General features: G+C 50.8%; 8 protein-coding genes across 8 annotated transcripts; 3 read left to right on the top strand and 5 right to left on the bottom strand.

The window, feature by feature from the left end:
- Positions 1-11: 11 nt before the first annotated feature.
- PSV08DRAFT_230866 (ctr1 suppressor protein) lies at positions 12-5,577 on the bottom strand. Its single transcript, XM_066092257.1, has 8 exons — positions 5,374-5,577; positions 5,057-5,319; positions 3,472-5,004; positions 2,736-2,840; positions 2,377-2,574; positions 1,720-2,323; positions 1,404-1,672; positions 12-1,352 (listed from the first exon to the last, which is right to left on the bottom strand). Exons 1-8 carry the CDS (start codon positions 5,462-5,464, stop codon positions 153-155), a joined length of 4,263 nt encoding a protein of 1,420 aa, XP_065948152.1. The 5' UTR covers positions 5,465-5,577; the 3' UTR covers positions 12-152.
- Positions 5,578-5,823: 246 nt separating this feature from the next.
- On the bottom strand, positions 5,824-7,036 carry PSV08DRAFT_333915 (uncharacterized protein). Its single transcript, XM_014225713.2, has 2 exons — positions 6,768-7,036; positions 5,824-6,720 (listed from the first exon to the last, which is right to left on the bottom strand). The coding sequence occupies exons 1-2, from the start codon at positions 6,929-6,931 to the stop codon at positions 6,222-6,224; spliced, it is 663 nt and encodes a 220-aa protein (XP_014081188.1). The 5' UTR covers positions 6,932-7,036; the 3' UTR covers positions 5,824-6,221.
- A 199-nt stretch (positions 7,037-7,235) lies between these two features.
- PSV08DRAFT_412448 (aquaporin-like protein) lies at positions 7,236-8,769 on the bottom strand (the record flags this gene model as incomplete). The annotated part of the gene is made up of 5 exons (XM_014225712.1): positions 8,526-8,769; positions 8,128-8,467; positions 7,692-8,073; positions 7,469-7,642; positions 7,236-7,418 (listed from the first exon to the last, which is right to left on the bottom strand). Exons 1-5 carry the CDS (start codon positions 8,623-8,625, stop codon positions 7,236-7,238), a joined length of 1,179 nt encoding a protein of 392 aa, XP_014081187.1. The 5' UTR covers positions 8,626-8,769.
- Positions 8,770-10,064: 1,295 nt separating this feature from the next.
- On the top strand, positions 10,065-12,206 carry PSV08DRAFT_412447 (heterokaryon incompatibility protein-domain-containing protein; the record flags this gene model as incomplete). The annotated part of the gene is made up of 1 exon (XM_014225711.2): positions 10,065-12,206. The coding sequence occupies one exon, from the start codon at positions 10,065-10,067 to the stop codon at positions 12,141-12,143; it is 2,079 nt and encodes a 692-aa protein (XP_014081186.2). The 3' UTR covers positions 12,144-12,206.
- On the bottom strand, positions 12,180-14,541 carry PSV08DRAFT_230855 (OPT oligopeptide transporter protein-domain-containing protein). The gene is made up of 2 exons (XM_014225710.1): positions 12,465-14,541; positions 12,180-12,404 (listed from the first exon to the last, which is right to left on the bottom strand). The coding sequence occupies exons 1-2, from the start codon at positions 14,485-14,487 to the stop codon at positions 12,217-12,219; spliced, it is 2,211 nt and encodes a 736-aa protein (XP_014081185.1). The 5' UTR covers positions 14,488-14,541; the 3' UTR covers positions 12,180-12,216.
- A 281-nt stretch (positions 14,542-14,822) lies between these two features.
- PSV08DRAFT_333906 (peptidase C13 family-domain-containing protein) lies at positions 14,823-16,233 on the top strand. Its single transcript, XM_014225709.2, has 2 exons — positions 14,823-15,427; positions 15,496-16,233. Exons 1-2 carry the CDS (start codon positions 14,910-14,912, stop codon positions 16,112-16,114), a joined length of 1,137 nt encoding a protein of 378 aa, XP_014081184.1. The 5' UTR covers positions 14,823-14,909; the 3' UTR covers positions 16,115-16,233.
- A 66-nt stretch (positions 16,234-16,299) lies between these two features.
- PSV08DRAFT_412444 (uncharacterized protein) lies at positions 16,300-20,181 on the bottom strand (the record flags this gene model as incomplete). The annotated part of the gene is made up of 1 exon (XM_014225708.2): positions 16,300-20,181. One exon carries the CDS (start codon positions 20,179-20,181, stop codon positions 16,570-16,572), a length of 3,612 nt encoding a protein of 1,203 aa, XP_014081183.1. The 3' UTR covers positions 16,300-16,569.
- A 930-nt stretch (positions 20,182-21,111) lies between these two features.
- PSV08DRAFT_17162 (uncharacterized protein) lies at positions 21,112-22,391 on the top strand. The gene has a single exon (XM_014225707.2). It carries the CDS (start codon positions 21,149-21,151, stop codon positions 22,181-22,183), a length of 1,035 nt encoding a protein of 344 aa, XP_014081182.1. The 5' UTR covers positions 21,112-21,148; the 3' UTR covers positions 22,184-22,391.
- Positions 22,392-22,544: the final 153 nt, after the last annotated feature.

Here is a 22,544-nt window from a genome sequence, read left to right as displayed (position 1 = left end):
CCTTCTAATCAAGACCATTGCAATCCAGAGTATATTCTCAACCAAAAAAGGAAGAATAAGAAAAAGTGGTATCTTCTGTAAGAATGCGCGACAAACACCCAAACCATTTTCCCTCCGCTATTATTCTCCCTAGCAATACCATCCCTTCCGCCTTACTTCGTAAACGACCGTCCCTTCTGGCCCATCATAAGCGGCTCCTCATCATCACCATCATCATAGCTTCCCTCTCCACTGCTTCGTCTCTTTCCTCTCCTTACTTTGACACCATCCGTGAGCCTCCTCTTCACCTCTTCAATGTTTCCATCAATAGTGCTAAATGGCTTGAGCTGGAATCCGCCCAGATTCATGCTACTATTACTCCTACTATGGCTCTTCTTGGGCGTCTGCGGCCGACTAGAAAAGAAATCCTGATTTGCCAGGTCGTGGAAAGATTCGTTGCGCGGTATTTCATTCATGGAACCCGGTGAGGCGGGGTAGTCGTACGTTTCGATATCCTGGCCAGCCTCTATCCGAGCGTCTTCATCAGACTTAATTGGCGGGGTACGAGGACGCTCGTTCTTGTCTCCTCGGATAAAGGGGTCTTCAATGATGCGCTTCGAGTGGAAGTCGTCATACATCTCTGGGCCAAGTTCGTTGATGAGATCGTTGACCTGTTTGGCAAGATTCTCGCGGCGCTCCTGGAGCTTGACGAGTTCACTATTCGAAAAGGGGTTCATCATCTTCCAGAGTGGCCCAAGAGATTTGAGAATGTCCATGGCGACTTCACCGAAACGGAGAGCGCCATACGTGACCGTGATGTATACAACAAGTTGTGGGAGAATGAGCCAGCGCTTTGGAATACCAGCGGGAAGGTATCCGTTACAGTTGTTGTACGAGTACCAATAGAGCCCGAGACATACATACCATGCATAAGAGGCTGGTGCGGCCGCCATGGCAACAAGAAGCTTCCACGTAGCCATGACGTCTCTAGCTTGAACCTTGACATTTGAAGCAGCAAGCGCCTCTTTTGCTTTCTTCACAGAGACAACCTTGGTAACAATGAAAACCAAACTGAAGAGTATTGTTCCAGGAAGGACGAGCAAACTCAAGAAAATGAGCTTTGCAAGGCGGTAGATGAAGAGACCTGCGGCTTTGATCGGATGCATCTTTGCGTACTGGACTTGGTGGTCCCGGAGGCCAAGCGCTTTGAGTTTTCTGTTGTATGTTGTGACCTCTTTCTTGAGTTCCACGACACGAGGGTCATCCTTGTAGCGCTCATATCCTTGGACAAGACGTCGGTTCAACTCGACAACCCTGGGCAATGGCAGTTTCGTTCCCTTTGAGTTGTAAAGACGACGGACGGCTTGGATGACCTGCCAACAAGTGTCAGTGAAGGACGAAAAGTATTCGGTTGAACCACATACCATTAGTGTATCGTAGTCAGGTGTCGTAACGGTAACGCCAATAAGGCCCTGTCGAATAGTCTCAAGCATCTCGCCAATTGCTTCTCGTCTTCCGGGCCCGTCAAACTTCTTGGCAAGCTCTGGTGGGACGTGGATTGGTGTGCCAAACTCGATAACAGCCCTTGAGCGAAACTTGTGAGCGTGAAAGTAATTCATACCAACGGGAATGATGTTGAGATTGCAGTCCGGCTTGGTTGCGACTGTGCCAAGAGCCATGATGGCAACACCAGCTGGGAATTGTTAGTTATTGCCGAGTTTCCATATGGGAGCAACTGACCTTTCAGAGGCAGAAGATCAGTACGGTCATGGCTACCACCCTCCGGAAAGATACCAATGCTTCCGCCGTGATGCAGAACCGCATGTACAGCGTCGTAGACCTCGGTTTGATCGAGTTTGGGCGCAACCTGAAACGATGTTCCTTCGTAGCCATCAGCAATTCCCTTTTTCGCGTCGGCTCCGTCAACAAATGTGCCGTCTTTGGTCATGTCGTTGCGTCCGGTCAGTTGCTGCATTGCGACACCCCCTTTAAAGGGACGCTTCAGCCGGATCTCTTCCGGACCCTTGATCTCGAGAATCTCTGCAGTTGCTGCCTTGTTATCTACTTTTGGCAGAACGAGCGAACCGCCAACCTGGAACTGCTTGTCTTCAAAGTTTGTATCTACACCTCGAACGAGCGTGGGGTCATTTATGGGATCTGGAAGATAGATTTTGCCCTTTGCTGGCTTGGTCATGTCCATAGCTCGTCCCACGGGCACAACACCCGTCAAGCTAGCCATTGCGCCAACGAACTTGCGTTTCATGGACTTCTCGGCGATCAGAAACTGTATACGGCGGTCCGACTCCTTCTTCACAACTCGCATCAACATGAGGGGGTCTACGAACTGCCGGCTGTCAGCTTCTGCTTTGCGAAAAACCCCATTTGTCAGTGTCGTACCTGATTTGCATGCGGGGCGCACACGAAAATGACAGGGCCTTCTTTTGGCACCTTCCAGCTACTCCTGGGATGGACTTCTCGGAAGAAGAGCTCGACGAGAATCGAGAATGTCCACAAAAAGGCATCGTAGACATACTTGTTCATGACGGCGAGCTTCTTGCCTTTTGCATCTCTCTTTTCGTTCGCCATGACGGCTGTCTAGACCACTAGTATGACGCCAAAAACTAAGAGGGTAGCAGTGTTCGCCGTGGCGAGGACGAAATGGATATGGCCCCCTATGGCTGCGGGTACGTCGTAATCTTAGGGTCCGATGGCGATGGAGGGGGTGACTTTTGTGGGCAGTCGGGCAGTGTGCTCACTGGGGCGCGGGGTCGCTGATGGAGTTGGTGCAAGTGTGTGTGAGTAGCGATAGACTTTGCATGGGTCAGCATGTGGTTGTGAGAACTGCCATGGTGTTGCAAGCACTTTTTTACCTTCTAGTACTTTCTCTGTGTCTCCGTGAATTGTCGCGTGCGAGGAAATGAACATCAGGCCACAGTTGAGCTCCGGGCTTGAGCGGATCCTGAGATAGGAGATAGCCGAGTGCCGAGCAGCGAGAGTATTAGTGGAGCGTTGCGCTGGAAGGATAAAGCCCAGCCGAAGCCGCCTTGGGACGCTATTCTCGTTGTTGAGGCCGGGTATGTGGAGGGAGTGCAGGTGGACCGGGGTAGCGGGCTAGATTTGTTATGTCATTGCCGCTTCGCCTGCGCAGCTTGCCGCTTCTTCATGGTGGGGCAGTGGCTGCTCGCCTGCACTCCAAGTGCTAACCACGCCCATGGGCAACCGCAGGCCTAGACTCGCTCCACACCTGCACCATCGCCCCCCCAACGACGACACCATGAAAGAAAATGTGCATTGCACAGTCATCAAGCAATCGGAATAGAGAATCAAAAACAGGCACAGAATAACCCAGTGTAAGATTTGTTTGTATTGAAGGGTTTGGCAACTAGACTCTAGGATATAAAAGTCTCTAATCAAGAAGGGTATATACATAATATCGAATAAGATGGACATAGAAGGCACAGCCAGCATGCATATGTACACCTACAACCCGACAAAGACAGCCACAGCCACAAACATTGCCAAGACTGAACCGCTGACAGTGTAGACTGAACCAGCGCCCTCGAACACTGGCAACGTCGGGCTGGCTGTGTTGTTGCCCGCAGGCGGCGACACTGCGCTCGAAGTCGTCAAGTTTAGAGGAACGGATGCGGTCGGCACGAATGGAACTGTAATAGTCACTGTCACGCTAGGCGTGCAGCTAGAGGTAGAAAAGGAAGAAGACGCCGCAACAGTAATAGTCTTGGTGACATTGGGCGCACATGACGAAGAAGACTTGGTCTCATCGAACTCAAGACTAGGGTTGTTAGGGACGATGGGAGCCGCGCTGGAAGCCGTGGGGCTTGGGGTAATGACGGGCGCTGGTACGTCGGAGGCTGGGGCTGGAGCCTCAATTGCCTGGGGCCTCTCAGACTGCACCGCTTCTGGTACCTGTCCTGCCACTGTTTCACTCAGGGGACTCTTACTTGGCGAAGCAAGCGGCGCACTTGATGGCGCTTCAGGCGTTGGCGCTTGCTCTGGTTTAGATTCAAGAGTGGGTTGAGGAGTAGGTTCGGGGATAGGTTCAGAAGTAGGTTCAGGAGTAGGTTCAGGAGTAGGCTGTGGAGTTGGCGTGGGAGTTGGCGTAGAGTTCGTGGGGGGCTTTGCGGCGTTCTTCTTCGCGGGAAGCAGGTTCTTCTTGATCTGCAGAAGCGCCTGGGTGACCTCAAGTGCAGACAGCTGCTGGCCTACACCAGAAGTACCGTCCCAGCCTCCTGTGTACCACTTGCTGCCGCAAGTCTTTCCATCTGGGCCTCCAGAGCAAGACTTTGCAGCGCCAACCGCAGAGGCTGTGAGATACTTCTTAATGGAGTCTTTGGTGAAGGGAGCCAACAATGCAGTCTTGGCCATAAAGCGAGAGAGATAAGCCTTGAAAGACTGTTGGTCAAGGTTGCAGTGCCTTCCGGACTCGCCCGTCTCACATGCCCACTCGTACATGATGTCGGTGGCATTCTCGTAAGGGCCAAAGAAGAGTGCCTCAGCATGTTTGAGGAAACCGGCTGTGCGGTCTTGCCAGAGCTTGTCTCCATTGGTGAAGTCGTACATGTATGCTGATCCATGAAGAAACATGGCGTTGTTGTAAGTCCACTGGGTCTCATCCGCTACCTTGGAGCAGTTGGTCTTGTCGTCGGTTCCGTCAAACACTTCAAATTGGTCGGTGATGAGGCCGACGCTCTCGGTCCAGTCATATATCTTCGCAGACCAATCCGCATACTTTTGCTCGCCCGTGTAGCGGGCAAGACGTGCACCAAGCCCAAAGGCGCAGCCATTGGAGATTGCGTTCTTGTAGTAGTATCCATAGGTGTTTTCGGGATAGATCTGCCACTTCAGGCCGCCACCGCAGGTGGTATCATTCCACCGTCCAACAATGCTGTTGAATGAGCTAGTGGCAACTTCAAGATAGTCTGCAGGTGCTTGTGAAGGCTCTGGGAACTGATACTCGAGTGCACTCATAGCGGCGATTGCCCAAAAACATTCATCGTCGCTGCCCTGGGACATACAGTCAGCTTTTGCGATCAGATAACTCCACAATTTTCCCTACCGTCTGGCTCCTGCGATAGTCCAAGATGAAGTCGTTCTTGGGTCCGTAATTGGCAGTCAATGCTTGCTGGAGCGCCTTGACATGCGAATCGTCGCCGCTGATCTCGCTGTATTCAATCACACCTCCCCACGCGGCACCACCCTCCCACCAGTAATGGGGCTGTGGCCAAATGCCGATATCTTGCTTTGGAAGACCTGTAGCATTGCCTTTGTAGAGCGACATCAAGCTGTACGCATATTGTCGGGTGACGGCAAGGATGGACGCTGATTAAGTTAGCCTGTAAGGAATGAACGGACCATGTTCAAATGCTGTCTCACCTTCGTCCTCAGGATCAAATTCAATACCGTTCGCGGTTTTTGCCGCAAAAGCAGCCAAGAGCACAGCTCCAGTGGTTGAGAAGAACTTCATGCTTACTCAGAAACGAATGTAAAAGGGTGGGAAGAAAAGAAACAAGGAAACGAAAAAGGCGGAAACAAAGTAACGACTGTGTACTGAGCAAACAGTTTGCGTGAGTGAAGAGCAAAACCTAGTACAGTGAAGGGGCTTGGGATTATGTAGAGAATTGGGCTGACTCGAATCAAGCCACGCTGAACAAGGAGAGCGCATATGCAGGTGGCAGGGGTGGTGTAGGCGGGCGTTTCGAAACTCAGGAACGCATGGCCCCCCAGCCAATCACTCACTAGCCAGGCTGTTTCATACCTGGGGCCTCTTGCCTGTGCGTCCACTCGTCTTCACTGCGCCTAGTCCTTCATTGTTTGGAAGAGTTGATCGTACTGTATCCACAGTTATTGTTGTACATTAGTTATTGTATGGCTGCTAAGTTTAGCTTCGTCGCTTGCCATGTTTGTACGTGAAGCGCTTGCGAGGGCGACCACAACCAACTCTTCCTGCCCCAGATACACGCGCATAACTCAGCATTCCTGTGGTGGAGATGCATGGCGCCTAGCATGTGAAGATCACACAAGCAAAAAGCAACCGACGAGATTAAACCAAGCGGCAAGGGCCGGTCCTCCATCACACAGCAATTCGGCAACACTCCTATAATTATGCCTTGGCCTCCGCAGTACTCCCTCATCACGGCATCACCCCACATCAAGCCTGAAGGCCTCCCGTAATATGGATGCTCTGCACAACTGCGCACGCTGTGTCGGAAGCCGCGTCTACCTTAGTTGACGCCTGCTAATCTCTTTTCCTTCTTGGCCCTTTCTTCTTCTTGGATCGCAGCCCTATCTTCCTTTGTCATATTGTATGCTCCAGTAACCTGTCTGAACGGGTTGTCCGGATGCTTTTCGAACTCCTTTCGTATTATCTCAATCTTCTGTTGTCGACGCAAGGTCTTGTCGTCCTTCATTTCGGCAAGTCTGTCTTCCTCATATGCGGCTAATGCAGCCTTGAATCGCCTCTCGGGGTGCCGGTCAATTTTTTCTTGCGTGTTGCCTGTGATATCTAGAGCATCGAGCGCATTGTCGATACCGCTGGCGTTGAGGGCGGATGGCTTTCCGTCCAGGGAGCCCAGGGCTGCATCGATGCCGCGGGGTTTCTTCTCGGCTTTTGGTGCTTTTCCTTTGGGCTTCGATGGCATTGATGCTTCTTCTTCGCGCAGCAATGCCTCCTTCTCGGCCTTCTTACGTGCTGCTTCTGCAGCCTTTTCTGCTGCGGCCTCACTGTCATATGTTAGTCTACAGTTGCACAGAGATGCAAGCCCACCTACGCCTTCGCATTGGACTTTGCGCCCTTCTTCCAATCTTCCGCTTCTTCCCTCTCCGCCTGCTGGTTCTTTGCTGCCTGTTTTGATGCCGCGGCCTCTGCCTTGCGAGCCTGCCCTTGTGCCTTCTTCGAGTTCTCGCCGGCGCCGGCGCCGCCCTTCTTTGCCATTTTGATGTAATGCTATTAATGTGCTCGCTGGTTATGAGAGGGTAGTGTATGTTCAGCCGAAAGAGTTTGGGACGGAAGCGATTACAACATGAGTCAAAATTTGGTGAGTTACAGCAGCCTGCAGCAGCCCTGCGGGGCAATGTCGTCACGCCACACCCACACGCGTAAGTGACTAAGCACCTCATTGAGCTCTTTCTATTTCCAGCCACAGCAGCAAGTCTCTTATATGCTTACATGCGAATCACATCAAACATGAACGGTCTTGGAAACAATGATCCCTCCAAACGACTGATACAGCGGCATATCACACAATCCCTTCCTTCTTCTCTCTCTTCAGGTGCTCTCTTCTTACGCGCATCGCATTCGAAGGCATGAGCAGCTTCAAGCCTAGCCAGGGAGAATTAATGGGACTGGGGCCTGTGTATATGAAGATATCATACAAGAATCCCCCGAACGCGCAGCCAAGGAAGGGCGCTACCATGGGGATCTGATTGGGAATCAGTAACGTCGCTGCTCAGGCTATGAAGAGATGCTCACCCAGAAGTAATATCCACCCGCAGACCAAACCTCATGGCCATATCCAACAGCATAGGACATCAGTCTTGGGCTAAAGTCGCGAGCAATGTTGATGGCATAACCAGTCTGCCAACCAAAACAAGAGCCTAGGCCAAAGATGAGGAAAAACAAACATAGCGGGAACCACTTGTCGCTCTGCAGGTTTTGTCAGCACTTTTGGCCATTATCAAATCTGTCCACATACCTTAGGTACACCGTTGTTGCTGGGATCTTTCAGCGCAAATATCACAAACATGAGTAACGTGCTTGCGATGAATTCCGAGAAGAACTGACTTGTCTTAGTCAAGAATGGTTGCGGGTAGGTGCAGAAAATAGCTGCAGTGGCATTTTCCGCAGGAGGAACTGTCCGCATTTTTCCGCCTTCAAACCAGTCAATGGCGCTGATGTAGTTTACATACACAACACCAGATCCGACGAAGCCTCCGAGTATCTGTGCGACAAAGTACATTGGGAACCGCCGCCATGGTAGCTGGCGATAAATGCAGTTACTCAATGTAATTGCAGGATTGAGATAGGCGCCAGAGTCACCTGCCACGTACAGCCCAAGCATTGCGCCTAAACCCCAACTGTTGTGGGTCAGAGATTTGCACCAAGAGCCACAGAGGAACCATTCAGCTTACCCCCAGTTTATTGATTGATATGCTCCGAAACCATTACCCCCTGGAGCAGCCGTCTGTCCAGCTGAGAGTAGAACCTGTGCAACTGAGCCATTGCCAAACATCACCATCACAGCAGTACCCCAGAACTCTGCAAATGGCTCTCTCATAACAATCCTTATTCGCGACCATAGCAGACTCGATTGGGGGGCTTCGACGTGCTCCCCGTCAACGGGTGCTTGGGGGTGTAAGCCAAGTACCGATCGTTTCCGCTGGTTGCTCGATGATGTTCGGTGAGGCGAGAGTTCTGAATCTGGTGAATATTCGGATTGTTGACTGTGTGTTTGAGTCAAAGGTGCAGCACCTGAAGACGGGTTAATATAATTAAATGCAACTCTAGACATTCTTCGACGGTTACTCACTATTTCCGGAAATGATGCTTTTCAGATGATGGTCTGAATGATAGTCTACCCAATCACGGGTGATCAAAAGACCCGGAGCACTTGGTCCCCGAGTAGTCATAATGGACAAAAATAGTCAACAGAAGGAGATGCACAGGTCGAATACTTCTCAAAACTGGGAGTTTTGATGACAGTGTTACAACAAGAATCAAAGATTGAATAGGTAGGCATTATACAAAGAACGAAACTTGACCGCATCTGCATTCATCTCCGCTATTGCTTAAACAGTGATGGCCCCATACCTTCGGCTCATCGACCAGAAGACGTCATGGCTGATGTTCCTCACTCAAATACAAGATGATTGGGTGAATTTTCTTGCTTCCCCTCACAAGCCAGTGGGATTATCTTACAAACGAGTGAATGGCGCATGCACGGTCAGCCTTGGGTGTGACGGTTGTGTGCCAGAAATGACGTCCGTCAAGCCCGCGGACGGTGCTATCCCCGCATCCAGGACTAAATGATCTTACTGCTCATGGTCGTCCAATCGACAAATGATACCTGATTGAAACTGATTCGTTTTAATATTGTGAGTGATGTGCATGAGCAGATCTATACTCATCTCTTATTGTTTCCGTCGCTAAGGTCTGGAACGCTTTTTTTATGGGGTTTCTGGGGTACTTGCGCCGGCAAGTGCAATGATCTGTTTAGCGCCGATTTAGCAACCATGTATTGAACAAACTACTTAGGTATTGCTTCCTTTCCTTCTTAACATCAATTTGCAACTCCACCTCTGTCTCAATCTACTCAACATACTCGAGGTTTCTGTCTTCCGCAAAACTTGCTGTTCATACCGATTTACAGCTTTCTAAGTGGTCGCACCTTCTCAAAGTGGCCAGCGCATTACATTTCTCGAACCAAGTAATCTATCGCAATCGACATGGTTTTCTACACCAAAGAAGCGACCATCAATATTTAACCAAAGGCCTATTGATATTTTCAATGTAAGAAGCCTAGCCATTTTTGATTTTGCAGGGGGTTGCAAATCGGACGAAAACAAAAACCCCTGTTGCCTGTCGGCGCAGTTATGGTCACAATCGGGCCAACATTCAACACACAGTGCCCCCCAAAAACGTCAATGCAAAATTTCCATACATAGAGCTTCTATGTCGATCGCCATGTGAAATCCTGCCACTTTGGTGGAAAACAAGGCTCAAGCATGTACAAATGTTGCCCCACCTCGCTTCCCGATTGGTATTTGATTGACTGATGGATCCACAATCATATGTGGTGGTTTTCGCAGGATTGCATGTCATGTCACGGGGCTACATGGGTGCGGCGCAATCTATGCGCCCCTCTGTCTAGGCTATGCTTCTGCCTGGCTCATGCTATTTTGTTGGTATTGGAGTTTTAATCCTCATCATTCGACAATAATCTACTAATTAAATCGACGAGACAACTGCCCCAGCCTGAAGTACCCCGACTGAAAACACTTAGATATTGCTCAGACATTGAGTAATCACCCCGCACCATACGATAATCTGATTCAGGTCATAGTTGAGAATGATTCGGTGTGAGCTGTGTGATTTAGTGGCGAAAGCGATTGAAAGAGCCTCAGGAGATCATGAGGAGCTTGTGTGGGAGTTTGCCAAAGTGGAACAAAATTACGGGTGTGATACGTGCCAAAGAGTCGTAAAGCGTTTCAAGCAGGAGGCACCAAGAATTGATTTGCACGATAAGCTCGGGTATGTGAGGTCCTGGGATGATTATTGGATGGTGCGTTTGCGGGATCGCAACGATGATTGCTCCTGGGGGAAACCTTTCATTCATGTTGAAATGAGAGCTTACTCAGGTGCTTCAAACGAAATTGGGTTCTCTCCGCTTAAGAACAACATCGATATTGCGGGTATCAAGAGATGGATTGGCCGATGCGATCGCGACCACACCGGGAAGTGCCACACCATCACGAATCCCATGGATAAGATACCAGAAGCCACAGGATTACTGTTTATCGACGTCGAGAAGCTTTGTCTGGTAAAGCAACCCAAGAATGCATACATGGATCGATACGTCGCCTTGAGTTACGTTTGGGGTACCACCAAGGATCCTTTCCAAACATTAAAAGCAAACTTTGATTTCTTAAGCACGAAAAATGCATTCGAATCATCTGAGAACGATTGTCGAATTCCCAACACCATTAAGGACAGTATCCTCCTCGTTCGTACTTTAGGTATTCGGTACTTATGGGTCGATCGATTTTGTATAGTACAGGACGATGAAATTGCAAAACCACATCAGCTAAATTCAATGGCCGCAATATACGCCAATGCGTACTTCACTATCGCAGCCACTGAGGGCTCAGACAGTAATTATGGGCTTCAGGGACTTGAGAAGCAACGCTTGAGAAAATCACCGTTCGAAGTCTTCGAGTTCGGTCCCAGTTGTCGCATGGTTGCAGCTGCACCGGTAAAGAAAACCGCTCGCGAAGTCTATCATACTCGAGGATGGACATTCCAAGAATGGAATTTTTCGTCGCGTATGATTGTATTCCATGAACAGACTGTGACATGGATATGTCAGAAATATAAACAGCAGGAGAACGGACACGCCCCAAACCAGCTGCCGGAAAGATTACCCTTGACTTTGTGGACAAAACAACCCGGTCCTGTATATTACTGCCTTCAGGTAGACCAATATAGCAGGAGAAATCTGTCTAATTCAGCAGACGTCTTAGCGGCATTCAATGCATTTATCACAGTGCAAAGTCGAGCCATGAAAGGTGGGATGCTACATGGCCTTCCAGAACTCTTCTTCAATAACATGCTATGCTGGCACCACGACATGGACTCGCGACACCAAAGACGGGTCGATCGCGACGGCAATATTCTGAAGCAGTTCCCTTCCTGGTCATGGGTTGGCTGGTTCGGCCCAATCGACATGTGTCTCGCCAGTGAAGCCAGCAGTATCAGAATGCGTGCCTCCCCGGACCGTCTCGCATACCCTCGCATTACAGAACTCTACAAACTCCCTATCAGTTTGCAGTCAGAACAGCGAGAGCTCATACGTGATCTGTACTATTATGAGTCTCGCGGTCTGGCATCAACGGTCCTAAGCGGAAAGCCATTGTCCGAGGACGTCGTGGATGAAGAAACCCTTAAATCAAGGCCTAATCATATGTACTCCACCGTCATCGAAGTCCGTACTCGCCGGCTCATCACATGTCTAGCAGAGCGCGACTGCAATGGCTTCAGCAACGATACGGCTCTTATACTGGGGTCTAAAGGCCAGATGATTGGTACTCTGGACCTCGGCCTATCTTTCTACTCACACGACCTACCCCAAGATAATGTGGAACTCATTTGCATAGGTGTTAGTGTTCCAGTATGCTCGAAGCATGCTTGTGTTCGAAGTCCAGGTGGCCAGTACATCGATAGTGGAGGCTGTTCTATAAAATGCTTTTCGGATTTGAATCACTACTATGATGGGATTTACGAACCAGCATCGAATTGGCAGTTTAGGTGTTACGACGTGCTGTGGATTGAGTGGGACAACGGCATTGCATACCGAAAGGCGATAGGACAGATTTGGAAAGAAGACTGGGAAGCTGCAGAAACGGAGGAGGTGGATATCCGACTTGGATAACGTGGCGAACCGTCAAAATACGCATGTTGAACAGTATACAGACAATAGAAGACTTAATTGCTAGTAGGCCACTCTAGAGATGCGGCACATTCAAACTGGCCAGTAAGAGGTTCACGATACTGAGTAATCCCTCGCCCAAAATCAGACCACTCGCAAGTACAATAATAGGAGTTTCGTTTCTGCCCTTCCAGCGCCGCCACCAAAGACTTATCAGACCCCCAACTGTGCGTGCCAGCGTGAACGAAGGCGTGTTATACATACCTGAACCGTGATGTTAGCAAAGCCGAACATATGACAAGAAAGAAGCGAAAGAGCACTTACCAACAGCAACAGCAATTCCGCCAGGCACAAAGTCAATCCACCATCCACTCAAGCCGTTCCGCTTTCGAGTGTTGCCCCAGACCCTGATTACCGTACTGACAGCAAAGATGACAGCCGCTCCGCTCGCCCATTCCTTGACCATAGGTGGCAGACCCTTTCCTGTCACCAGTCGTGCGGTAAAGACCCACACATAACCCGTTGGTACCTCGAACAACCCACCAGGAATGGTATAAACATTCGTATACAATTTGTACACAATCGCCGACACCACCGCACCAACTGCCGATCCAATCATCTGACCCCAAAACTGTGCATTCGGTGCCGCTCCCAGTATATGCCCACACTTGAGATCCTGCAACAAATCTCCCGCTTGTAGTGCTGCAGACTCGGACACTGCACCAGCCACGAGATTGATAATGACTGCGTTCTTGGCAGCTGGCCCTGTCGTTGGCGTGACAAGTGCGAAGACGAGTTGCGTGAGCTTGGAGATGCCGGAGACGGGGTTGAGATCTGTTTCGCCTAGTGCGCGGACGCCCATTATGGAAAGGAAGAGCGCGAGGACCAGTGATAGAAGCGTTAGGCGGAAGGGGATCAAGCCGGGGAACGTCACGTGAACTGCAATGACACATAGGACTAGCGAGACGACGAGTCCGATAATGGTGGTGCGGTTCGATACGAGATGCTCAGGGGGTGCATCTGGGTCTGAATCAGCAGCAAAGTGCTTTTTGATAGATATCAACGGAGTCTCTGCCGTCCCATCGCCAACCTGTGTGTATCCTTGCCTGGGCGTAATGTTGAACGTGAGAATCTCCTTCCAGGTATGCGACTGAAAAATCTCTTTGGCAGTCGGGTAATATGCTGTGGAAAACGTGACGAGTGGCCGTAGAAGCAGCCATCCTAAGCTGACAAGGGAGTCTGCCAGCATGATGGCAAGTGATATCCATACAATCCAACCCTTGGAGCCGTTTGTCCAGTCAGAAACAGGTCCTGGAGCCCATCCCTTGTGCTTTGCAAGTGGTGAGAGGACACCCCAGCCAATGATGGCACCGAGGAGCATATGTAGTGTCGTAGCCGGACCCATGATGATGCCTTGTCCAACATAAGCTGGTGAAGGGTTTAATGTCCAAAGCCAATTCTGTGCTAGGGAAAGGCCAAAAATAGGAATATCGTGCAGTTGTGGGATGAAGTAGGACACAACGGTGAACAAGGCAGATCCAGCAAACGAGATTAACAGTAGCCTTATCTTGGATTTCCAGTCTCCATCATCTCCATCCTCTTCAGGCTCCTGTCCTGTGATTTTCGGGTTGTCCAAAGATGGTCGCAGGTCATGCTCTTCTCGCTGGGCACTCGATCCCTGCAAAAGTCCCTGAGACGCTTCTTCGTCATCGGAAAGCTCTTGCTCGCGAGTTACTACCTCTTTGGATTCCTTGTCCCCATGAAGCACCCTGATAAGCAGCGCAGTAGCAGTTCCACTCGGAAACTTGAGCTTCTCCCGGATAATCACTTCCTTCCGAAGCGGAACCGCAAAGACCACACCAAAAAAGCAGATTCCGACGGCCCAAACAATTAACTTCCAGAGACTAATATCCAGGGGTCCGTTCTCTTCTGGTTTCAACAGGTAGTTCAATGCCGGAATGACACCCACGAATCCGCATCCTAGGGGCATGGTACCAACTGATCCCGCGACTGACTGAATCAAGACATTCTCGACTGGTGTAAACGGCAACTTAAGCGTCTTCGCAACAACCTTGAAGTACGCAAACCCAATCAGCGCCGAAGGCATGGCCATGCCACTCACCCAACCTGTTTGCAACCCAAAATACATATTGGAGAAGCAAATGACGATTCCGATCGCCAAGCCAACCAAAATACCACGGAGCGTGAAGTTCTGCGGCTGCGATGCCCGCTCAGCCAAGTAACTGCGAGTCCCCGTTCCACTACGTCTCAACGCCGCGTGTTCCGTCTCTTCACCATCTCCAGCTCTTTCATTCTGCAGTTCTGTATAGCCTCGGTCCGGCGCCATGCTTTCCAAATCCTGAAGCTGGATTGACTCAGCCAGCGCGACGGCAGAGGCGAGTACTTGGTTTATAAAGGAAAAGAAAGGCGGATCGAGAGAGGGGCGGAAGACGATCCACCTGATAGGAAGATTACGGGATCATCTTGTCATTGGTAATGGCGTGCTCGGTGCATGTGCACGGGATGATGCACAGTCCCCGGTTTGACCTGGTTTGACCTGGCTAGCTTTAGACGATCAGCCACGTGACGGGGACGCCGGATCTAAGAACGCTGCTTATCTCCGATTTGTCAGATGTTAGACGTCCCCAATCAAACACCAGGCTGGGGGAACATCGTGAACTCGCCCCCAGGGTCTGGAGCGCGTCGCGGCCCGCACAACTCTAACCCCAGCTCGACTTTCCTTTCGTCTCAATACACTCCATATTGACGATGAAGTTGTCCACGATACTTCTACCATTGCTGGCGGCGCCCTTTGCCGCCAGCGAACACACATCCAACTGGGCGGTCCTAGTATCGACCTCACGCTTCTGGTTCAACTACCGCCATTTGGCCAATGTCCTGTCTCTCTACCGCACAGTAAAGCGACTTGGAATCCCCGACTCGCAAATCATTCTCATGCTCCCCGATGACATGGCGTGCAACCCGCGCAACGCCTTCCCCGGAACCGTGTATAACAACGCCGACCGCGCGCTCGACCTCTACGGCGACAACATCGAGGTGGACTACAGAGGCTATGAAGTCACAGTCGAGAACTTCATTCGCCTCATGACGGACCGTGTGGGCGAAGATATGCCTCGTAGTAAGCGACTAATGACGGACGAGCGAAGCAACATCCTTGTATACATGACCGGCCATGGGGGCAATGAATTCCTGAAATTCCAAGACGCAGAAGAAATCAGTGCCTTTGATCTCGCCGACGCCTTTGGCCAGATGTGGGAGAAGAAACGGTAAGTCCCCCCTCACCCACATCTCGAACAGCGCAAATACACATACTAACTCAACATGTTACCTTTAGCTACCATGAAATCCTCTTCATGATCGATACCTGCCAAGCAAACACCATGTACTCGAAATTCTACTCCCCCAATATCCTGGCCACAGGCTCCTCAGAAATCGACCAGTCCTCCTACTCGCACCACGCCGACAACGACGTCGGCGTCGCAGTCATCGACCGCTACACCTACTACAACCTCGAGTTCCTCGAAACAAAAGTCAAAGACCCCACCAGCAAACTCACAATGGGCGAGCTCTTCGACAGCTACGATGAGGAGAAAATTCACAGTCGCCCGGGCATTCGCTACGATCTTTTTGCGGGCGGCGAGCAGGAAGCCAGGAACAGGAAGGTTATGGATTTCTTTGGCAATGTCCAGAATGTGGAGGTTGAGGGCAGGAACGAGACGGGTTGGGTAAGCGAGGCGGGAAGTGGTCGTGCGACCAAGCTGGCTAAGGCGCATGAGCAGAGTGTGGTGGAGAATGCGAGTTCGCAGCAGCAACCCGTGGTGGAGAGCGTGCGGAGAGAAGGCGCGTGGAAAGTGGATAAGGAGCAAGGGTGGAATAAGCAGGCGTATGGTGCGGCGGCTTTGGTTGGCTGTGCGGGTATGTGGCTTGCTGGAAGCTGGTTGGAGTCTTTATAGAAGAGTACCTGCTGTATTTAAAGCAGTCGTTCTCTTGTCATGCCTACCCAATGAAGAAAAAAAAGGCCGAGGCAAATGCCAGCAGCGTGTAGATAGATAGTCTCAGTTTTTAGTCCTGGCGGTGGTTCAATGATACCCAATGTTCAAAAGAGATCGATCTTTACCATTGTTCATACAAGGAGGCTTTGGAAAAGAGAACGCTTTCATTGCTATGTTTTTGATTGCTATTCATGAGGTATCATGTCCCATGCCTATCCGCCCAATGCACCTTGATCCCCTTAGACGCCTTTTTGAAAACTTAGTGGAAAGAAGAAAAAAGTAAGAAACAAGAAAAAGGTAAAAGCTACGTAAGACGCAGCTCAGGCGCTGTACACCCTATACCCGTTTCCCCCTCTCATAAGAGCCAGATCATGACTGTGTAGTTTTTGTCACTGCCATTCCTCTAACGGCCTCATTTAGTATGGGTTAGCTGTACCCGAACCATCCGACGCCGTCTCATTGAAACCCGGAGGAATGGTCCACCCATGGATATTGCAAGCCCGCTTGTACGCTTCGACTGCTTCGCCAACATAATAATCTGACGGACCACCTGGCGCCAAACGAGCTGGCTTTGGGTCCACACTGCAGATGGCCATTCGGACCTGAAGGAGAACAGATTCGATAGAGGAAACAGCACTCCAGCCGTCGTTGGTCAGAAGTTCCATGCACATGGCACCACCAGCAGTGACGTGACCACCTCCACCCTGATTGAAACCAAGGAAGCGAGGGCGGATGACCCGGACGAAGGGTGGACTCATGGGATGATCCTTGCCAAAGCGCAACTCCAGAACAATGCTCTTGATGTCCCTCTTCTTCATATCCTGCGCTAGTGGTAACTTGGGGTCGAACGAATGGAGCTCCACAATCCATTGGTAGATGTTTTCGATCTTATCTTCGTCAATGTGCCATCCTAGTTCATGAAGCGGCTCCCTGTTCTGAATAGAGATGATGTCTCTAAAGTCCTTCATCAGGCGTTTGGTGGCAGATGTAGTCGCCCATACTGGAGTCGCAATCATGGGAAGACTTGAGTAATCCAGAGTGCCGGAGATGTAGTCGGTAAGAGGCTTCTGTGGTACCTTCTGAGTTGACTTGCCGAAGATCTTTGATGAGAACGATGAAATCGCTGCCATCTTGGACTTGCCTTTACCGTCCATGATCGAGTTCGGCGTAGGGATAGACTCTTCAGAGTACTGTGGCTTGAAGCTATCGTTCTGATGCTTATCTTCATTGAAAATAACGAGATCCTCTTCAAGAGTTGCAACGCTGTCTGTATCATCATCCTCGCAAGCAGCCTCTATATCAAACCGAGGCTTCCCAGAAGCTTTCTGCCTCTTGGATAATCCATAGATAGTCGGCTTGTACCGCCGAGATGCAGCAATAGCGTGTATTGGGATGATGAGCGGTCCATCAACGCCAAGAGGAGTTCGACTTGGATCTTGTTCAACAAACTCTAGTGGTTTTGAGACTGGATTAGGTGCAGCGGTACTAGAGACGTCGGCACGTTTCCTTACAAAGAGATAGCGAGTCTGAATCCAATCGAGTTGCGCGACGACCAAATGTGGGTTCTGGCTGACATACTCCCCTGGCGCATTTACAATTTCGTTCAGAGCCAATGCCTGCTGGATTTTGAGTTCGCTCATCGGCCACGAAGCGCCTACCTGCATGTTGGAGTATCCTAAACTTGTATTTACGTTAGGGGCATGATAAACTCCATGCCCAAAGGCTCGTCCATGGTGCGTCTCCTTGAAATGAAGACCTTCTCGAATGATGCTGTGCCAATTGTGGAGCGGACTGCCATGCCAGGCAAAGATAGTGGGGTATTTAAGATGCAGCCTCTCTTTAGTTTGCCGTACTGCCTCAATGAAGCGGCGTTCCTTGTCAGGCGCACCCATTGCGAAACGGAATTGTGCCCAGCCGCCCATCCCATAGAGTCGCCCTTCAGCTTTGCGGCCGCTCGGGGAATCTCCCTCATCCACCTGCAGAATACAAGCCCGGTTTGAGGCAATAATCCAACGTAAGACTCCAAGGGCAGCAGAGGGCAGGCGATCAACCCAAGAACTTAGAGGGGACTCTGATTTGCGCAACAGATATTTTCTCATCTCCTCGACAGGCGGAAGCACGTGCAACAGCGATATTATCGTCTGTTGCTTCTCGTGATCTTTGAGATCATCAAAGTTGTGATCGTAGAGATAGAAACTGGCAGACCGAAAGTAATCTCTCTGGACTGGTTTTGAGTATATCTTGCTAGTCTGATGAGGGGCCTGATCTCTGTATGATGGCAACGTATGTGGGTGTATGTACTCATCGTTCGAGGCGTCAGCGATAGCTGCAATGACAGGCTTGGATACCTTCACCGATGGATAAAGTGAAGTGTCAATCACTCGACAGTGCATGACTTTATCGATTTCCTCATCCACCCGAATGACGACCCAAGAGCCAGGCGTTACGGGGCAAGGCGCCCTAGACTTTTCGAAAAGCATCTCTAGGTTGGCCTCGTTGAACCGCATACTCATCGCAGCTACTGGTGGAGTATCATGTACAGACCTTCCTTGTTCATTGGACACGGGAGGCGGAACAGCCAGACTGAGACCAGTAGGAAATTCCTTTAGCCTTCCAGCGCGCGCGCTGGAATAGCAAAAGCTGACCAATAAATCCACGACCTTGGGCTGAGAGGTTATTTCGTGCTCTATGCTTGGACCAAAACCCAGTGACATATACTGATACAGACACAGCGGGTTGTCGCAGACGTATGGCTTGATTGCTTGCAGGTCGTCCGACATCTTGCTGAAACAAATCAAGCAGAACTCGGTACACCGCACGAAATGCCTTAGCACAAACTGCATGCTGACCAGAGGTAGTGAATGCGGCTGGCCGACCGAAGAGGTGATGTGATCGGCGGTAACAATCTTGGGCCAAGCAGTGCTGACACGCTCGTCCTCGTAGTATTTATCATCCGTGGCGTCATGCCCTCCGTATGATGAGTTCAAGAGCACATCGTTGTAGAACAGTTCAGCACCTTGCCACGGCATTCCTCCGTACCGGTATTTTAAGAGCATAGAGAATCGTTGCTCAAATAGCTCATTCAAGGGCCTGGAAACAAAGGAATTGCGGAAGCCGCTCGACTGCGCAGGCAAGGTATTTTGAGATTCACCCTGTTGGGAATCCTCTCGCTCATTCCCTTTCTCTTTGTTCACCACAGAAAACGCTGCAACAGCCTCTTGTATGGTCGGCTTGTAGGTCGTCGATACACCGATACGGACTCCAAAGTTGCGGCGAGCTTGATGGGCATCATAGGACCGGTAGTCATCCATGCTCTTGTACCCTAACGGGTAGTGACATATTGCGACAAGGTACTCCGAAGGCTCAACCTGCCATGCCTTCATAGCTTCTTCTGAGATGCCTAGCTTGGATATACGAATGGCTAGGGATACATAGCATCCCAGGCCCACCATGAGACCTCCTAGATGTCCTACCTTGAAACCCTCACTCTTGGCGACTAAAAGGTCATTCCGAACACGGTGCTTGAATTCGGATGTGGCCGCTACAGAGGGTTCACCAGATTCTGAAATGTGTGAGATGGGAGGCTTGGGTAGGAGATCGTCGTCACCAGGAAAATAGTCTTCTTCATCTTCGGCCTCGTCTTCATCCTCGTAACCCTCGAAATCATCAAATTCTTGCGAACCAACCATCTGGCTATCACCGTCGCCATCAGTCGACTCAAGTCTACTAGACACAAGCTCGAGAATCTGAGGTATCGTCTTGGCTGTAGCGGCATCGGTGATATCATTGAGCGCGGCAGCAACACCTGCGGAGGCGTTATCCCCTGCGAAGATCATGCAGGTGTGGCTCGAAGGATATTCAGAGACATCTGTAACGAGAGCGGAGACATTGAGCGGCTGGCCATCAGCCATACAAGTGAAGGTGAACTCGCCATCGTCAGCGCCTGGTCGCACATGCGAGATGCCAGCAGCTAGGTGGAGACCATCGGCAGCCTTCTGGAGGTCGGCCTGAAATTGCCTACGTGGCATATTGAATTGAGAGAGAAAGAGACGTCAACTTGAACGTTTGTGGGAGGTTGTGGCACAGTGCCGTGCCGCTTGTCTGGTAGCGACTGTCAGACGCCGGCGTTTCGTGGGTTGCGCAGATTTCAGGTGGACCGGTAGAGATATAGAAGCGCGGCCTGCAACAGGCACAAGTGAGGGCGAGTTGGCTTTATGTATGTGACGTCAAAGAGCCCCGTTTGTGGCAGCAAGCAAACACTGGAAGAGGCGAGTTGGGCAATCAAAAGTAGAATTACCACTACTGGGTGACTTGAGGGGACGACGATGACTCTTGGGGTTGGCCGTTTTGTTATGTGAGAGTGTATGAAGAGAAAAGAGAGGAGAAGTGAGCATCACAGAAGGCTGACCAAAGTCGTGGTAGCGAGAGAATTGCAAGGGCAGAGAGAGGGGAAGGTGATGGCGGAGGAGGAGGAGAAGGAGAAGGAGGATGATGAGCGGGCACAAACAAAGCCTAACTGTTTACCTCTATTCAGACAAATATGGTCTAACAGAGACTTGGCAAGGCTCCATGGCGGTGCTGCAGAGCTGCCTGGCAGACGGTCAACGAGAATGGCAATGGTCCAAGGGTTGGGGGCTCTGATGCCTGGAGATGTGGAGCCTGTGGCTGAGGCCCCGCAGTCTAGGGTGGAGCTCTCCTACTCAGGACCGCCTACTCACCATTCCTCGCCATTTCGCTGGCCATTGACCAAACACCAATTGCCATCATCGCAGGAGCTGTTTGAATGATGTACACGAGAGAAAGACAAGTCTCTTTATAAAGACGAGGATGCCGTCATCTTGGAGCTGGAAATAGCGCGTCCCTCCCCCACTTTTTTAGGTGCGGGAACGAAGCTCCATCGGCCAAGTGCAAGCAAGGGTTCCGAGCGTTCGGCACTACTTCCAGCCCTATCTTGGGACATCTGCAATACCTCCCCTCCCTATCTCGGCGTCCACCATGGCCGTATCCCAGGAAAAGCCGGGGACGGCAGCGGCCAAGTCCACACATGTGTCCGATCCCGCCCTGAATCCATTCCTCCAATCGCAATTCGACCCCGCCGACTACCTCAATGCTACGCTCCCCTCGCTATCGCTAAGCTCAAGGTCAAAGACAGGCAATGCCGCCTCGTTGGCCGATCTCTCCTCTCAGACCCAAGACCTTCTCTCACAGCTCAGTGCACATACTACCCGGCTATCTGCCATACTCACGCAACTGACCGATGACATACTACGGACTGGTGGGCGGCTGGCTTATGAGGTCGAAGTATTGCGGGGAGAGGCAGTCAGCCTCACAGAGACCTTGACCGATGGTCTGAAGAACGATGTCGAGAAATTTCTGCCAGGCGGGCTCACTCTGAAAGCAGACCCTGTAGAAGGAGAACTTGGAAGTCCTGCGCCAGCACAAACAGAAGCCTCCAGCGAAGCTCTGCCAGCACCAATAGAACCCGAAGACACTACTCCAGAATACATATCCGACCTCCGCACCCTGACCACAGTCCGCTCGCGCCTTGAGAATGTAATCAAGGTTTTCGGAGAAGCCATGCACTGGACAATCCCTCCCAGCGAGGTATCCCTAGGAGCTTCCCTAATCAGCGTTTCTGCCCCCGAGCCCGGCACCGACAGTGCCTCGCGCGAGCAGAAAGGCAAAGAATTCGCCGCCTCGCTCCGCTCCGAGATTGCCGACCTCATCACAGGCGATCCAGAAGGTGGCATGCACAAGGCCGAGGTACGCATACAAGCGCTAAGAGACCTCGCTCAGGTATGGAAGGGCACGGCCGAAGAAAAAGCAAGAACAAAGTTCATCGACGGCCTGGTGAAGCTGGCAGAGGACAAGCAGCGAGAGCTGGACAAGGAGAGGGACAAGAATAAGGATCGAGGCCAACAGAAGCCAGTCCGTAGCTCTAGTGTCTCAAAGTCACAGCCACAGCCTCCGCAGCAAAGAACCGGTGGCTTTCTGGAAAACCTGCAAAGAATACGAGGCTTTGTGGAATAAACCATGCTTTGCTCAATCCATTTACATTGCGAGGCACATCACGTGATCACGCGTCGCTGTGCTCTCAACTATCAACACGTCTCTTAATCTACCCCTCTTTCTCAACGGCATCTTGCAATGGCTCAAATCTGGAGATCATCCATCTTCGTCGGTCATCATTTTATCTGGGATAAAAATAAAAATCACCCTGTAGCTAATACGAACAATAAAACTAGGTGTCTCATGCACCCTAGTTATTCTTAGGCTACGACGGTTGCCCCGCACGAAGGACGGGTGCAGCACGCCAAATAAAAGTACAAAAACACAGCAAGCAACCGTAGAATTAAACGTAATGCGAATCGCAACGTGCCCAAAACGCCCA

The sequence above is a fragment of the Bipolaris maydis genome (genome assembly GCF_028858645.1).
Source record: "Bipolaris maydis strain C4 unplaced genomic scaffold PSV08scaffold_15, whole genome shotgun sequence".
Taxonomy (NCBI): Eukaryota; Fungi; Ascomycota; class Dothideomycetes; order Pleosporales; family Pleosporaceae; genus Bipolaris; species Bipolaris maydis.
This window is presented reverse-complemented; position numbering and strand designations above follow the sequence as displayed.